Source organism: Lutzomyia longipalpis, chromosome 1, assembly GCF_024334085.1.
Source record: "Lutzomyia longipalpis isolate SR_M1_2022 chromosome 1, ASM2433408v1".
Classification (NCBI taxonomy): Eukaryota; Metazoa; Arthropoda; class Insecta; order Diptera; family Psychodidae; genus Lutzomyia; species Lutzomyia longipalpis.
In genome coordinates, this window is record NC_074707.1 from 39,335,066 (window position 1) to 39,351,907 (window position 16,842).

A 16,842-nucleotide genomic window follows, 5' to 3' on the forward strand; every position below is an offset into this window, starting at 1 on the left:
AAAAGAATTCTGAGATCTAGGAAACGAATTTTCTTTGACTATCTAGAAACATTTGAAAAATAAAAAAAATGATCTAGGGGCGAGAACTAATGTGCTAACCCCGATTTTCCCTGTTTATATTCAAGATAGTTTTTTTAATAATTTTTTCAGGGAAGATTTTACTTTTTCTTTATTCAATGAATTTAAAGGTACGCCGTGACAATGGTTGGACGTTCTGTGAACAATTCCATACCTGTGGTACTCTGGGGACGCATGGAGGAGGATGATCCACTTCAACCGACCATTGTGCGTTGGAAGAATATCAATGAGTCGCTTGTGAAGCGTGGCTATGCGCATCTTACGGAGAAATTTCCCGCGACATTTGACAATGAAATTGCCGAAATGGAACTTCAGTTGAAGAATCATGAATTTCAGCAATTTATTGAGAGTCTCAATAAGAGTTCCCTGATGGAGACGGCGGTAATTGATGTGGATTCGTGGGAGAGTAAACTCACGTCGGAGATTACAGCTGTGCTGGAGTGGAAACCAGCAGAACCGTGGAAGGAGTCAATTTTCTTAGGGGTGGCAACGTATGTGGATAATAATGGGATCATTCACATGTACAATGTGAAGAATCGCAATCTTCTCGATAAGATGCGTATAATTGCCGATGAGGTTCTCCGGGAGACCCTTCCGTCGCCAGTTGAGCAGTTCTGGGCGAAGAATCAGCCGTGTATGGCAAAGTATCAGGCTGAGGAGAAATTCTTCCGTGGCGTTGTGAGGCGTGTGGACAAGGAGAAGGGGCAGTGCTTAGTGCAATTTGTCGATTATGGGAATATTGAGGAGGTATCCTTCAAGGATATGCGAAAGAATCTTCTCTTTGGCAACATTCCCATTCAATCGTATCGCTTTAAATTTGTCAATCTCGTGCCAATTAAGCGTGAAGAGCCGTGGCCGTGTGATGTGCTGGATAAAATGCACGCCTACACGACGGGGCATGAATGCATTGCAATGCTGAATGGTCCTCCGGAGGACAATGGTACAGGATTGTATGAAATGGTGAGTCTCCGGATGGGGAATATTGATCTTGTGGATTATCTGCTGCAGAATGATTATGCAGCTCGGGCACTACCAGAGACAGCAGCAACGGTGGTTCAGTGCACTCAGCTGGAGTGCTTAAAACCCGATGGGAAGACAAAGGTGAAGACTGAACCACCGGAATTGGATTCAATCAGCAAATATCGGGAGTATTTCAATCAGAAGGACATCAAGGAGCAAACTCTCCTCCTTTCGGAGAATGATGATCTCGATGAGGAGGAATCAACGGATAATTCCGACTACAAAGAGGATCCAAGTTCAGATGAATCAGATGCGGATGAACCATCCCCCCTGGGGGGTGCAATGAAGAAATATCGCGGGGATGATGATGAAGAATCCACCGTTGAGCACTTTAACCCGCTGTACACGTCAACAGAGGTCCCAAAAGGACGTGAAATGTTCCCCTATTTGGAGCTAGATAAGGACTGTAGGGGATTCTATGGGAAAACCACCGAATTGATGTCCCCACTTGAATTGTACTTCTGCCCTGAGATTGAATCGCACACACTGATGCACACAAACATGGAGAAGTGCCTTCAGGATGCAGCTGCGTGGTACACCCCTGTAGACAAAGTGAACCCCACAACGGCCTACCTTGCGCGCTACGATGAAGATGGTCGTTGGTATCGGGCCATTGTGAATTCCGATAAGATCATTGAAGATGAGATTTACGTGCGTTTTGTTGACTATCTCAATACGGAAATGGTGAATTTGAAGTACATCAAGCCACTCCATGAGAACTTCCAGTGTATCCCACTCCGCAACATTCACGTACGTCTTGCGGATGTGAAGGTGAATCCACGCTATCATGCCATCGATGCAGAACGTGAACTAAGGGTGATGCTGCACCAGAAGAGGGTCTATGCGAAGATTGTGAAGATCGGATCCCCTCATCTCGTCAAGCTCTACGCAGATAAAGATGATGAAAATGTGATTTATCAGTCTCTCATTGACAGGCGCTTCTTCGTCTCAACTGGTAAAAATTAAAACAATTTCATTTACCTAGTGTTTTTGTTGCCTTTCTCGGCATTCTAAAGGATGATCTCCTATCATGTTTCTCATTTTTTTTCTTTTAAATCCATAACTAAAATAACAAAAGTTATTTTTCATTGAATTTTTATATTTTCATATTCTGAAGTCTTAAAGAAAAGCGTTAAAAATAAACTGAATTAGTGTTCCAAGAAAACGTACCAAATAAAGATATATTCATACTTTTGCCAAGAACTAGCTTTTTCTTAGGAGAAAAATGTTCCAGAGGTGCCAGGGGAGTTTTTAGGAGTTCTGCTGAAAATCCTAGGAAGGGAAAAACTACAATCAGGTATAGGGGAGAGCGGAGTTAAAAAAGTCACTTAAGGGTTTAGAAAAAGCTCAAAATATCATATTTCCCAAATGGATAAAGCGAAATGTTTAGCCCATCTCTTTAGGAAATTTCTTGCCCTACAACTCTTTCTCAGATCATTTTGTTCTATCTAGCTAGGAAATATGATATTTTAGGCTTTTTCTAAACCCTTAAGTGACTTTATTAACCCCGCCCTCCCCTAGGGTTACCACCTTACATTTTATTCTGACCCAGAGATTTTATCTACTCCCCCGTTTATTTTTTTTTTTATGAAGCTCCAGTGGTAAAGAGAGCTAAAGCGCCACTCAATACCACCCATCACTGGGGTTGTGGGTTCGATTCCCGCAGCGGTTCGCCGTTTCTGGCCTGGCGCTTCCTTCCCTTTCTTTCCTTTCTACTCCACAGCTATTCCTTTCCTGCTCGGACGACTGCTGCCCCCAACGGGATGGAGCCAACATCAGCATCAGCGCCATCTGCGAGACGGAAGGGCAACAAGTAGACAGAGTCCCATAGTCGTGTGCCGGTCAATCAGCGATAATGTGCAGCCGCATACAGTAAGTGCCTGCGTTTGCGGAACTTCCTATATATATGGGACGGAGCCAAAGATGAACAGAGCAATCTGGTGGCGGAGGGACGACGCTGGTAAAAAAAACCGATCTACACTGTGTGGCCTGCCGAACGAACACCAGTGCCCAGCGTCTAGTGCTGAATGATTGCGGAACTTCCCGTGCAGTCGCCACCGACGGGACTCTCCCCCTACAAAATCTACATTGTAACAAAAACATTGTAATTGAGTAGGAATAAAGGGGATGCACAATAGGCCCACATGGGCCGCAGTGCACTAGGAGATGAAAGTCTCCGGGCCCCACTTAGCGTAAAGTAAAGTAAAGTAATTTTTTTTATTGGAAAACTACTTACTATTTACTAACTTGCTAACTAAGAGATGGTCACGTTATTTTGGAAACTACAGGAACAAAATGGCCAAAATGTTAAAATTTTAAATAAATTTTTTGAGCACAAAAATTTATTTAGCGATCAAGAAACCCTTGAAATTCGATTGAAATCTTGAAATTTCAGTGCAAAATTTAATGATTACAAAGATTTCTTGGTCGCTAAATGAGGCCTTTTATCAGTATTTGGCCATTGAACGATAGTGGAAGCCAATTTCTATTTTTTTGTTTCAAAATTTGCTCTAAAATCGCTCTTGTAAGTCCCCGAGTTTCCAAAATAATGTAACCATCTCTTAATTAGTATTTAAAAAAAAATTAAATCGGTTTTTGTTTATAAGTTTCGTTTTTTTCGTGAACTTTTTTTATATTTATTTAAATTGCAAATGCAAAACAGCCTCAATCCGGGCGTCAAGACTACGCTGGCTAGGCCATGTCCATAGGATGTCGGCCGAAAGAATGCCCAAGAAGCTACTGAGCCTAAACCTGATGGGGCCAGGTGTAAGAGGCAGGCCCAGAAAGGAATGGGAAGACGTTGGGCCGGATCTGGGCCGGAGGTTGGCGAGGGATCGCCAAGGATGGAGAGCGCTGTTGAAGAAGGCCGAGTCCCTTAATGGGACGTGAGACTGGATCAATTCCCGTAGGAAACCAGTCTCAAGCCATTTAAAGAAGAAGAAGAAGAAATGTAAGTTTGACTTAAAAACTTAAGCCTGACTTAAGAAACAAAGTTAAGCCGTTTATTAAGCCAGGCCTATTTTTTAAGCCGAACCTTTTAGTTCCTTTAGGTCAGAATTTTAAGATGAATTCGGCCTTAGTTCAGCCTGATCTAACCTTGAAACCTTAAAAGCCTAACTTCAAAAAAACTTAAGTCTAGTCTGCAACAAAGGTCTTGCTTAAAAATCTTAGGCCTAACTTAAAAAACTTAAATTTAGTTTAAAGAAAACTGATAGTGTAAATTAAAGAAAAACTCAGATCTGACTTAAGACGATTTTCCTTTAGCTAAAAAAATCGAAACTTCCTAAATTACAGAGTCTATTCAATTTTTGATTTTTTAATTTTCTGATACTGCCTAAAATTAAATTTTAAAAAATTCAAATCGTGTGACCCGGAGAAATTCATCCTAAACCCGCAGCCCGGAGATCATACCCCGAAACCCGAAGTCTCCCGAAGACTAGGCAGCTACAGTTCTTCATTACAACGCAATCGGACAAACCGTTTAGGAATGCAAACCTGAATAGATGCGACGAAATCGTAATAAAGAAAAAACAAAATAATTCTCTAATCTTCATTGATTTTTATTTCAGTTCTTTCTTCGGTTACAGCTTTTAGTAGAAGTCTTTAAAGTAAAAAAAAAACTTTTCTTCTAGAGAAGTTAGTGAGTTGTTGGGAACCTCAATGTTCCGGACCGGATTCCGGAGTATCCTCTGATGTGGCTGTTCTGGGAATATTTTTGCGGCGTGGCCATCTGGGACGTTCAATCATGTACCCATTCATAATTGCGTAGTGCAAAAGAATAATCTGATACTCAAAGAGCGTGCGATCGAATGGAGTTCTCTTTGCGAGGGCTTCAAGAACTACTTCATCCTGAAGCAAATTCCTGAAACGTGGGGATTGAGCCATCCTTTGTCGTATTTCTGCATCTATTTCCTCGGGAATATCTTCCCATACGGAGGAGTCACTGGAATCACTCATTTGGGCATCATCTTCGTCTGGTTGCTCCTCGTACTGCGTGGCAGCATCCACTTTCCCACCAGCAGCACCCATTTCCATTTCCTCCTCCTCTTCATCTTCCTCGTGAATGTTTGGAACTGGAGATTCTGGGGATTCTTGCTCGTGAATGTTTTGATCTGGTGATTCTGGCGAGTCTCTCTCGTTCTGCCTCAGGCTGGGCCTTTCAACCCGAAAGCCTCTCCTTATGCTTTGATCTGGAGATTCTGGGGAGTCTCTCTCGTGAATGTTTGGAACTGGAGATTCTGGGGAGTCTCTCTCGTGAATTTTTGGAACTGGAGATTCTGGGGATTCTAAGTAATTCACAGCCTCAGCTGCCAGCACGCCCTGGTCGACCATGGGAGGATTATATAATAAAGGGCAATCAGGATCATGTTGTGGCCATACTTGAATTGATCCTTGTTCTTCGTCCTCCATCATGGAGCTGGATGCTTGATTGTTTGACATTTTCCTAATATTTGAGTTCTTCAAATAACTCAGTTAACTTGCGTAGAACTTCTTCTAATAGAAAGTGATTTTTCCTTTTCTTTTTGGCTTTTTGTGTGTTATCCTTGAAATTCCCGTCGATCGCTTTGAAAGTTTGCCTTTGAATTTCTTCCTGAAGAGTTGTTGCAGAATTTGTTCTTAAAAATCCGAGTTCTTTGTGTTCTTTGTGTTCTGGCTGATTCTGCTTCAATTTCACTTTTATCCTTTTGCTCTGCGCACGATGTTAATTCCTCAAACTGCTGCTGCGAAGTGAGATTTTTCAGCTGATTGTTCGCTTTTTTATACGATCAGGGACGATCAGTCAGTAGATCTTCATCTCTTTTACTCTCACGAGTTTCTCGGACATACTCTTCGAGCGTTGACAAGAGAATGATTGATTCTATTGCTGTCTCTTTCCACTATTATAGCAATAGAAAGAGATAGGAGGATATCCTGCAAAAACAATCCTTTTGGGGAACTACTTAACCTCACATTATTTTTGGATGATTTATTGTTCCCGGATAGTTTATTCCGGGAATGCAATTATGGGAAAATTCAATCGCTTTTCTGTATTTTGAGAATTAAATCTTCTTTGTATGATCTTATGTCCAACAATAATTTAAAAATTGAGAAAATCCTTTCCAAGATATCCATTAAACGCAAAGATAAAAAGAATTTTCCGGGAGCATTTGGGCGGCATAGGCGCAGAGTCTGCAGACGCAACACTGCTTCACTATTTTCCACATGGGATTGTATCTTTTTCATTTTCCTCAATTTTCTCAATAATTTTCAAATTCTTTTCTAAAGAAAAACTCATTTAATTGAAATTGTATTTTTTAATCCTTTAAACAAATTCAATTGATGTTCTTCAAAGGAAAAAGAGGATAAAAGATTACAATTTTATTAGCCAAAAAAGAATACATTAGAGATTATACGGATACTTCTGTCCGCATGCAAAAGATGAGGAATCCTTAGCGTTGGGTACTCTTGGCAATTTGCTCCTTTAACACCAAGATGCTGTTTCTTTGCTCCGGCGGAAGCATTGCAATCTGCTCATCAGACAGCTGCAGCACTTGCATAATTAGGGCTGCCTTCTCATGATCGCTCCCATCACTTGGGATACCCGAAGTGATTCCTCCACGTGATGCTGCAGCAGCTAAAGAGGCAGCAGTTGCTTGAGCTGCAGCATTTGGAGTTGGAACACCACCAGCAGTGGCAACGGGAACATTAACAGATGGGGGCACTTTGTTAGTGCGAGGATCAATGGGACGTTGACGTGGATCAACAACAGCCTGGAAGGGTGGCTGTGCTGGTTGACGTGGAGCACGTTGATTTGCCACGAAGGGATCCACTGCGGCGAGAGGCTGCGTCAGGGAACGCATATCTTGATCCAAGGAGCGTGTTAAGCGTGGATCAACCGAACGGAGATCAATGTCCTGCCCCATGGGTGGTTGAAAGTCATTCCTTGCCATGCTAACCGGCGGCACGGGTTGTGGGATGGGCATTTGCTGCTGCTGAATCTGAATCTGCGTAACTGTCTGATTTGTCAGCACCGGAGGCATCTGGTTGGGCTTGAAGAGCATCGTCTGGAAGAGAAATTCCCCATTTATTCACAATTCAAATAATCAAGAAGATAATGAGAAGATACTCACAGCCGCTGTTGCTGGATCAACAATCCTCATGACCACCTGAGCTTGCAGAAGAGCATAGGCGAGCTGAGGATTCAGCAGGAGCATCTGACGGGCTTCTGATGGATTATTCTGGATGCATGTCTTCATCTGCTTCATTAACTCGTACATTTGCTCCGGCGGCAGTGATGCCACGGTCTTTGTAATGAGTTCTGGAGCACTCTCAGGATCACAAGGCTCCCCATACGGGTTCTCCACTTGTGGCCCCTGCAGTAATTGCTGCATCTCCATCCGGGATTTCTCCGTACAAGCATTATCCACACGAAGGGTTCTCCCGCCAATTTCGTATCCATTGAGATTCCTCATGGCACTGAGGGCTGTCTCCTGATCCTTGTACTCACAGAAACCATATCCTTTGGGTTTACCGCTCTCCCGGTCAAATACTAATCTGAAATGCAAATTTTTCGTTAGAAAATGTTCCGAAGGGAGATGCCGGAAGTATTTTTAACTTACTTTAGGGAGATTACAGGACCTACTTCACTAAAGATCTCCTTCAGCTTCTCCTCCGTGGCCTCGTACGGGATGTTTCCGACTGTAAACAAAACACCGGAAGCACCATGAATTAAAATGCCTCAAACTGAGATATTTAGAGAATCTTACCGAAAACCGATCTCATGGATTTATCCATGATACTCTGATCTGAATTCTTGTCACCCATTTTGCTGGAAAATTAATGAAATGCACGGGAAAATCAAGAAAATTCACAGGAAGAGTTTTTTCCTTTGCCTTTTAATTTTTAGGTTAAGTTATCTCATAGATGTCACTTTGGTCGCGCATTGTAGAGTGAGGTTAGGTTTGTGGTGGAGGAAGGTAAACAAAGTTTGTTTTCTTTTTTTTTTACAAAACTGTTATTATTTCAAAGAATAGGCAAGAAATATCGTTTAATTTGTGAATATTTTCGTGCTAGAATGTAAAACATTTTAAAGAAGTAATTTATTTCTAAAGAATTCTTCAAAGGAGATCCCAAAATGGTGTCAAAGAAGTTCCAGGAAAACTTGTCCGGAAGATTCCTTTAGAGTGTTCTACTAAATCTAAAAGGATTGAAAAGTTTCTAAGATTCTTCTTTAAACAAATTTAATAATTTTGATTTATTTTATTCATTTAATCCCTGAAAAGATGATTTGTGTGTGACCTTATTTTAGTTCCGGAAGATTAGTTAAGGTAACGAGAAAGTTTGGAAAGTTTAAGCTAGACGCAAAGCAATTCCATCCCGCAATGCCAAAACCTTTTTAAAAAAAATGTTCCTAAAATGCCATAAAATCATTTTTATTTCTCAAAATATTCGCCTCTGAGCTTTATACACTTCTCCATGCGCTCAAACCAATTTTGGAAGCATTTATTCCATTCCAATGATGGTACGGACTGTGTTTGAGATTTGTAAGCCTCAACGGCTTCTTCGAGCGATGTGAAACGTTGCACGCGCATTTTGCTCTTTACATTTGGGTAGAAGAAGAAATCATTTGGCGAAAGATCAGGACTGTCTGGACATCGAGGCAGTAGCTGGATGTTGTGTGCCTCGAGGAGTTCTCGCGTTTTTGCACCCCTGTGTGAGCTGGCATTGTCATGATGTAGGATAATCCGCATATCTGGACAGGATTTCTTAATTTTATCAATTACTTCGGGTAGGAAGATTGTTGATCGCTTATCGGGATCATCAAGTTTCCGGGATTCCACAACAATTGTGGCTACATGGCCTGAGACACTGAAGAAGGTAGCAATGAGCCTTTCTGAATGTTCCTTCGTATCATCCTCTTGTATTCTCTTTGGATCCTGCTGGAATGCCCAAACCTCCTCCTTTTCCTCATCTTCATCGCTTTCATCTTTGTGCCGGGAGTAGATCCACGTCTCGTCAATTGCAACAATATTAGGCACTTCCGGCGATTCTCCACGTTCAAATCTTCTCAGCATATCCTTGCACCATCGCACCCTTTTCATTTTCTCATCCTCCGACACCTTGTCAGGAATCCATCTGGAACAAACCTTCGTCACAGCTAAATGCTGGTGCAGGATTGTCTGAATCTGGGTCATGGCAATGCGCAACACGGCTTTGATCTCACGATACGTTATGTGGGGGTCACGTTTTACCATCCGTCTAACCGCTGCAATATTCTCGGGTACAACAGCTGTCGCCGGGCGTCCTTCCCGTGATTCATCGCAGATATTTGCACGACCTATTTCAAATTCTCTGAACCACCGATAGATTGTTCCTTTTGACGGGGCTCCACTTCCAAAGGCATTCGAGAGGCGATCAATACACTGCTTCTGTGTCAATTTGCTCTTGAAATCGTACAAGATCATAGCACGAAAATGTTCACGAGTAAATTCCATTTTCTTGCCTTTTCTTTGGCGTGAAAAAAGGAAAACAAGTTTTTGTTTTCTTTCTGTGTTTACTTTTTATTTGGAATGGAATTTCTTAACCTCAAAAAGTGACAGGGCGTTCATTGCGTCACCTAGCAGAAAATACAGAAAATCGTTGTTCAAAGAACCCACTAAACATTGCATTGAAAATTTTCTCCAAAGAAAAATCCATGGAAATTATCCTAATTTATAACATTCTGAAAGTTTTCCGTGGCGTTTTGATTTATTTTTTAATCTTCCTCAGGTTCTTTGGATAAAATGTTCAATTTTTCTTAAACAGTCGATAAATCGTACAAAGATTAAAAGATTTTAATAATTCCTGTCCTTTTTGAGGTTAGGAATTCCATAGATCCATAAAAAAGAAGTTTGAAAATAACGTCTCGCGAATTTTCTAGCAACAAAAGTGTGAAGAAATGGATTTCAACTTGGACCATTACCATGCCATGGTGTATTATGATTACCGCAGTGCATTAACTCCCAATCACTGCTACGAGCGTTTGGTTGCTGCATTTGGAGACAATGTTCCCGCGAAATCAACAATTTATCGTTGGTACAAAGAATTGGCCAGCGGATGGACATCCAGGAGGAAGAAAAAATCAATTCGTGGCAGTGATGAGGAGAAAACGGTCAGTGTTCATGACATTGAAGCTGTTCGACGTATGATTGAGGATGATCCGCATATAACATACCGTGATATCCGGACATCCTTGGGCATTACACTGACTGAAATTCAAGGAATAGTAACTGAACACCTCTCCTTGACGAAAGTTTGTTCACGATGGATTCCCGGTAAAATGACAGATAGTCAGAAATTGAATCGCATCAAGTGGTGCACTGATATGCTACAGATGTTTAATCGTGGTAGCGCCAAAGCAGTTTCCAACGTTCTCGTTGCCGATGAGACATGTATCTACTCCTATAATCAACAAATCGAGGGAGAAGCATCAATTTGGGTACTCGGGGGGCACCAGAAGCAGCTAGAAACTGCGCAAAATCCCCAAACAATCTCCAAGAGGATGATTGTGTCATTTTTCTGCAAAAATGGCCCTGTTGCTACAATTGCCGTTGAGGATCAGAGAATGAAAATTGCTGATTGGTGCACGGTGATTTGTCTCCCAGAGGTCATTGCAAAGATCAGAGTTCATTTCCCAGGCACCCCAATTATTCTCTATCACGACAATGCAAACTCCCACGCTTCTAAGCAAACTTCTAACTATTTGAGGTCGCAGTCAATCGAATTGATGCCATACTGCCCAGATAGTCCGGATCTTTCACCAAGTGATTACTTTTTCTTCCCGAATGTGAGGAGAAAAATGCGCGGGGAGTGTTTTACGTCACCAGAAGCAGCAGTTGAAGCCTACAGATCGCATACAATCGAAATATCAGCACTTGAATGGGAAAAATGTTTCCGGAGGTGGTTTGAGCGAATGGAGAAATGTATTAAGCGAAGAGGAGAATATTCGGAGAATTAAATTAAGTTTCTGTAATACAATTTATGTTGTCTTTTCACATTTTTTTTCCTTAGAATCTGTTTTTTAAGCTCTATACCTAGAATTCAAGTCACATGATAAGAAAATATGGAAATTAAATACGGAAAAACGTCAGACATTTCTGCCACGAAACACGACATTCTCCACCCCAAATGACACTCAATTTTATGGTGGGTCGTGAAGAAAAATATTCGTGGAAAATAGATAAATTTTTCTTTTGCTAATTTTCTAGAGTTTCCCAGTGTTTTCCGCGACACTTGCACACAATGGGGCTATGCAAGTGCCCCAAGAGACTCGTAACAAATCTCTTTTGTTTCGAACATCGCGTAAATGTGTGTGAAAATTGCATCGTTACGAGCCACCCAAAGGTAATGAAAAGTTTCTCCCACATTTCCGGACTTTTTTCACGGGTTTCCTGCTTTTTCTTCCTCAGTGCATTGTCCAGTCGTATCTACAGTGGCTCAAGGATAGTGATTACAACTCTTCCTGCGCTCTGTGCGGAGAAAATTTAGACACTGACGAATGTATTCGTCTAATTTGCTTTCGTAAGCATCCGGAAGAATGTTTAGTATAATTTGGTTTGTCATCTAATTGGAGAAAATTCTCATTGCAGATGTATTTCACTGGAAATGTATAAATAGTAGACAGGAATCCCTGCCGTCGAATACAGCTCCTGGTGGTCATTCGTGTCCTACGTGTGCTGAGAAGATTTTCCCTCCGGCACACCTTGTCTCGCCGGTGGCTGATGTGTTGCGAAGTCGCCTGTCGCAGGTGAATTGGGGCAGGAATGAGCTGGGATTGCCCCTGCTGGCGGAAGAGAAGAAGGATATGCGCAATGCTATTGCTGGACCCAGTCAAGGAGCATCGGGAGTGACGAATACAAAGGCTAATAAGGATAACTGGGATGCCTATCAGCAACCTCAGTCGCATTCTGTCCTCAATATCGACACATTCAATGGTAAGGATGTCAAGAGATTGATAGTGAAGAAGGATTTTTGAGATTTTTTGTTTTTAGCAAGCAGCCGACGTCCTCTGCTAGCCAGAGAGCCCCCAATTGGGGCTGCAGATCGCGATGAGAATAAATACAAACGTCGACCAATTGGTGAGATTGTAAATCGCTGGACGAGGCGCCTCTACAGCCCAACATCACGTCCCCCGTGGCGTCGTACGTGGTTCATCTGCCTCTCAGGGCTGCTTGTCTTTGTCCTCGTGATCTACGTGATGGCCAAAGTGGGACGTAGTGGGAACAGCGATGGCTTCTTCGATATTAACTCCAATCCCAACATAAAGTTTGAATAGGAATCCTTATCATTGATGTCGACACTCAAGAGGATTCAAAGGACGATGGAATGCTCTCCGGGAGAAGGCACAACCACGACGGCGGAAGAGAATGGCAAGCATTCCACAAAATACATTTTATCGCACTTCTCTAACATCCCCAAAGTCTTATCAAGAAGAATAATCCCCAAAAAAAATCCTTTAATTTCCCTTCCGATAGTGTTTTTTTTTATTAGAATTTATTTTATATATCAGTGTTAAAGAACGAACGCAAGAACATGTTGCAATTTATTCAGAATAAGAGGGAGAATTAATTCGAAAGAAGTTTTTTTTTGTACCTTTTGCCACTCGTATGATAGTTTTGCACGGGATGTGCGTACGTTCAAGGCCTACTCTTCGCACTGATTTAAAGCCCATTGGCCCAGAAGTAGAAGAAAAAGAAAAAAAACGCTTCGTGAGCGAGATACAAGGAGGAAGTGAACCACGGCGAGACACTATAGATCATCTTACAGGGAAAAGAAAGAAAAAAAAGAGACGGAGGGTTCTCAATTTTATCATGAAATGCAAATAAAGTATCTCGCAGCAATCGCATCGATAACAAATTCCACGGAATTTGACTTTCAATCGCAGTGATCCAGGAATGGGCAGAGCGAAGCATCAAAATTCATCACAAGATCCCCAGCAGCTGTGAGTGTTGGTTCCTTTTACATTTTTCTTCTTCAAGTTTTTTTTTTGTTATTCGTGGCCTTTGTGGCAATGTTGCGCAGGGAGTGGATTGAGTTTGCAGGATTGACTGGTTTTATAACCGGAGTGGCATTCCTGGTAACGCGAAAAATGGTCAAGAGGAAGGTCTTTACGCGATCTAGTGTTATTCTCATCACGGGATGTGATTCAGGACTTGGGTGAGTTGCTGAAGCTCCTTCTGGAGGTAGATTCTAATGAGAAACTTGCATCCTTTAGCTACAATCTGGCCAGAAAGTGCCACGCAATGAATATGACCGTTGTGGCGGGTGTGCTCAATCCCACTTCTCAGGGAGCAAAGAATCTCTGCCTTTTCCCATCAAATGAAATGATTGTTACGCAGCTTGATCTCCTCCGCGGAGAGACAATCTCTCAGGCTCATCGTATTGTCCGGGAGTTGCTGAGTCGCTGGCCAGATGGGCAATTCTACGGCCTCGTCAATAATGCCGGTGTGATGGTTTTTGGGGAATTTGAATGGCAAACAAGTGAGATTTTCAGGAAGCAAATAGAAGTGAATCTCCTGGGTACAATGATCATCACGCACACCTTCCTGCCCCTCTTGCGGAAGCACCAGGCACGTATTGTGAACATCACGAGTCACTGTGGGCATCAACCACTACCAGGATTAGCCCCGTATGCTGCCTCCAAGGCTGCTCTTGTGTCCTGGACGGAAGTTTTGCGGGTTGAAATGAAGAAATTTGGGGTGAATGTTGTGGAATTCATTCCGGGATCATTCGTGACGGGTTCGAATATTGCAGCTGGGCAGAAGGAGGCTGCTTCTGCAATGCAGGCAGCCTTCACCGAGGAACAGGAAGCACTCTACGGGGACTATTTTCAGCGCTACAATGATTATTTGGGGTGTATTGATGACATGAGGAATGCCCTAGCTGAGAGTCATCCAAAACTCATTGAGACATTCGAGGAGGCTCTACGGGCGGAGCGCCCCAAAGCGAAGTATCAAGTGGAGCCTTTCAGGTGAGAGTTTCTTTTTTTTATTATCCTTTAGAAGGATTCTCTTAATATCCTCAAAAAATCTACAAAAAAGTAAAATCCTTTCATAAATCTTAAACAGAGAATTCACAAAAAGAAAATTTACAGAAAATAATTACAAAAAAGTCATCAAGGATGAAAGGAAAGGATTCAGGATTTATTTTTAGAACAATCCTAAAAGAAGATCATTTTCCCCCTTGAGCGTATACTTCAGTGCGTCTACACTTTGCCTATTGTATGACGTTGAAGAAGGGTGCGAGGAGTCGTTAGCTTTGCGCAGAGGCGATATCGTAACCAATGAGGTTTATCCGAGGTGCGATTATTGCTAGTTGAAAACTTATGACCAATGTCCCGCCATACAGTTATGAAATACTAACTGGTGTGGCAATTTTTGGAGGCCCCGAAAGGGGCAACAATTACACACACTCAAACACACAAAAAAACAAGAAGAAAAGAAAGGTCAAAGGACTCCTTCTTCGGGAGAGGTCAAAGGATAAACCTTCTCCTTTCATTCTCTTTTCTTTGCCTCCTTCGAGAAAGTTGCGCGAAAAAAGAATTCTTTCAAGAAAATTTCATTCACGCCCAAAATAAAATGCTTAACTTCGTTAACCCTTCCGTGAGTGTTTGAGACTCATGCGTGGGATTTTTATGCGGATCTTTTTCTCAAGTGAAGGTAATATTCTTTTGTAAAAAATAATAATTTTCTTTTGAATCTATTCGTTCTAAAATCTTGTTAAATTTAACAAAAAATAAATAAGTTGAAGAATCTTTAAAATGAAGTCAAAAAGAAATTAATTGTTCTGTTTATTTTAGTCTGCAGAAGACTCATGAATTTTATTCAAAGGCTTTCCGATGTTCTCTACTTGAAGGGTGAATAAATTTACAAATCTTTAAAACAAACATCTATGTGATTTATTCAAGAAAGATTTTTTTTAAAGTCTCTGAGGTCTCTGAATTATGTAGAACAGAAACTTTCTAAATATATTTTAAATTATTATATGTAGAAGATTAAAATTTTCTTATACACAATTCACACTTAGAATGCACCTAGATTTGACCCCAAATAGCCAGAAATCTATTCAAGGAGATGTTTGAGATTTTTTTTAATTTTATTGACGACGTTTACTTTATATTTCTTTAAACGTTTGATATTTCCCGTTTTAAACGTTTGACGTTTTATTTCTAACGTTTGACTATTCCTTTATGAAAAATTGAAACTTTGAAACGTAAAATAAAAGATGAAAGGTTAACCAATGATCGTTTCACCTAAGCCGAATTAAACCGATCATTCCCGACGTTTTCTATCTTTATTTCACACCATGGGTGGAGCCTCAGTGCATTCTTTTTGTGAATAGAGTAGAGTCCAAAAAAGTATTTTAGATGCATAGAAAAGTCTCTTTAAATTTATTTAAAATGTGATTTTAGCGTGAGAGAGTTTGAAAAAACTAAAAGGAGTTACAGAATTGATTAAAATAAAAGTTCTTCCAAAGAAACCTAAGAGAGTTCAAGAAACTTTTGCAACAAGACGTGTTATTCCTGGGAAACCCGCAAACTCTTTTGCTTAATAATTTGTGCTCATCTCAACACAATTTATTTTTAAAAGAAAATCAATTTAAATTTTTTTTAACAAAATAAACATTTCATTATGCAAATTAGCCTATTTTTTATGACCATAAAAATTCATTTAAAAAAATAGTGACGCATAAACAATAATATCAACTTAGAAAGAAAAAATACTTAATAATCAAATAATAAGGACGCACTTCATTAAATTTAATGTTAATCACACCCCCATAATTTTTTTTTATTAGAAAGATGATTATATACTTGAAAAATGCACAAATCCGCCTCTTTGTTTTCACTTCAAAGTTATCACGTTTTTTTTTTGGCAAATCCTTTCCCTAATCACGCTTTTCTTAATCCCACGAATTTTAAATGTGATTCAACTCGGCTGTGACTTTTGATTTCTTTTCTGTGGGCTCTCCTTATCATGCATTTTTTTTGCAAAAGCATACTTTTAAGCTAAATTTCCTGCAATGATGAAGAAATCAAACAGTTGTGATGTGTGACCTATGGGTGTGAGTCATCAGTGTTTGTATGGATTTAGTGGGCGAAAAAGGGTAATATTATGTGTGTAATACATTGGTATCAATTAAAGATTTTCTCTTTACCAAAACGATTAAAATTCCGAGAAATTCACAATAAATGCGAGAATAACAATAAATTAGCAATGGTGAGCGGAAATGTGGTGTCCAACAGCAACAAAAAAAATCTCGTGATGTTGCTGTCTGAATTGATTTTAATTCCTTCTCGTGAAATATTCAAATTCAGCTCAATTAATGGTGTTTGTCCACCATTAATGTGTGTGTTTTATGCGAGAGCCATTTTAGCCGTTGAAGAGGGAAAAGAGTTGAAAATCTAAAATGAGATTCTTTCTTTTTTTTTGCTTCTGCACAGATACTTCTTCTACCACTGGCTCTTCAGATTGTCCCCAACGGTGTGGCTGCGAGATTATTTTGTGGAGAAATTCATGAATATGCCGCAGTTCGAGAGGTGCAAATTCGTGGAAAAGGCAAGAGGAGAAAAGTCTCGCAACAATACTAGTGGTGGTGGTGGCAGCGATAATTGAGATGATGTTGTGAAGATAAAAAGTTGAAGAATCAACAAAATTCAAACTGATTCATCGTGTATGGAATTCAATTCACTTCCGGAGCAGTACTTTTGCCTCCACTTGCTATATA

At 40.7% G+C, this 16,842-nt stretch overlaps 4 protein-coding genes and 1 non-coding gene across 5 annotated transcripts in view; 4 read left to right on the forward strand and 1 right to left on the reverse strand.

The window, feature by feature from the left end:
* The window catches only part of LOC129787254 (RING finger protein 17), a 97,170-nt gene extending 94,872 nt beyond the window's left edge, over positions 1-2,298 (forward strand). Inside the window, exon 11 of the mRNA XM_055822694.1 lies at positions 189-2,298. Within this exon, the coding sequence (XP_055678669.1) occupies positions 189-2,064 (1,876 nt within the window). The 3' untranslated portion in view covers positions 2,065-2,298. The remainder of the gene's footprint in view (positions 1-188) is intronic.
* Positions 2,299-6,441: 4,143 nt separating this feature from the next.
* Positions 6,442-8,003, reverse strand: LOC129787259 (cleavage stimulation factor subunit 2 tau variant). Its single transcript, XM_055822702.1, has 4 exons — positions 7,845-8,003; positions 7,698-7,776; positions 7,209-7,632; positions 6,442-7,142 (listed from the first exon to the last, which is right to left on the reverse strand). Exons 1-4 carry the CDS (start codon positions 7,900-7,902, stop codon positions 6,528-6,530), a joined length of 1,176 nt encoding a protein of 391 aa, XP_055678677.1. The 5' UTR covers positions 7,903-8,003; the 3' UTR covers positions 6,442-6,527.
* A 3,229-nt stretch (positions 8,004-11,232) lies between these two features.
* Positions 11,233-12,691, forward strand: LOC129787263 (zinc finger protein-like 1 homolog). Its single transcript, XM_055822714.1, has 4 exons — positions 11,233-11,460; positions 11,526-11,637; positions 11,706-12,050; positions 12,108-12,691. Exons 1-4 carry the CDS (start codon positions 11,359-11,361, stop codon positions 12,389-12,391), a joined length of 843 nt encoding a protein of 280 aa, XP_055678689.1. The 5' UTR covers positions 11,233-11,358; the 3' UTR covers positions 12,392-12,691.
* Positions 12,692-12,812: 121 nt separating this feature from the next.
* Positions 12,813-16,780, forward strand: LOC129787262 (D-beta-hydroxybutyrate dehydrogenase, mitochondrial). Its single transcript, XM_055822713.1, has 3 exons — positions 12,813-13,272; positions 13,331-14,086; positions 16,559-16,780. Exons 1-3 carry the CDS (start codon positions 13,127-13,129, stop codon positions 16,728-16,730), a joined length of 1,074 nt encoding a protein of 357 aa, XP_055678688.1. The 5' UTR covers positions 12,813-13,126; the 3' UTR covers positions 16,731-16,780.
* On the forward strand, positions 14,370-14,511 carry LOC129788221 (U4 spliceosomal RNA). Its single transcript, XR_008750334.1, has one exon. It is a non-coding gene; the product is annotated as a U4 spliceosomal RNA (small nuclear RNA).
* Positions 16,781-16,842: the final 62 nt, after the last annotated feature.

Excerpts from the sequence above, each read along its gene's own strand:
- LOC129787259 (XM_055822702.1), bottom strand. The coding sequence starts at position 7,902 with ATGGGTGACAAGAATTCAGATCAGAGTATCATGGATAAATCCATGAGA. Across the intron at positions 7,777-7,844 it reads ATCCATGAGATCGGTTTTCG|TCGGAAACATCCCGTACGAG; the intron begins GTAAGATTCTCT and ends TTTTGTTTACAG. Across the intron at positions 7,143-7,208 it reads TTGATCCAGCAACAGCGGCT|ACGATGCTCTTCAAGCCCAA; the intron begins GTGAGTATCTTC and ends TTTCTCTTCCAG.
- LOC129787263 (XM_055822714.1), top strand. The coding sequence starts at position 11,359 with ATGGGGCTATGCAAGTGCCCCAAGAGACTCGTAACAAATCTCTTTTGT. Across the intron at positions 11,638-11,705 it reads TATTCGTCTAATTTGCTTTC|ATGTATTTCACTGGAAATGT; the intron begins GTAAGCATCCGG and ends TTCTCATTGCAG. Across the intron at positions 12,051-12,107 it reads CAATATCGACACATTCAATG|CAAGCAGCCGACGTCCTCTG; the intron begins GTAAGGATGTCA and ends TTTTGTTTTTAG.
- LOC129787262 (XM_055822713.1), top strand. The coding sequence starts at position 13,127 with ATGTTGCGCAGGGAGTGGATTGAGTTTGCAGGATTGACTGGTTTTATA. Across the intron at positions 13,273-13,330 it reads GGATGTGATTCAGGACTTGG|CTACAATCTGGCCAGAAAGT; the intron begins GTGAGTTGCTGA and ends TGCATCCTTTAG. Across the intron at positions 14,087-16,558 it reads TATCAAGTGGAGCCTTTCAG|ATACTTCTTCTACCACTGGC; the intron begins GTGAGAGTTTCT and ends GCTTCTGCACAG.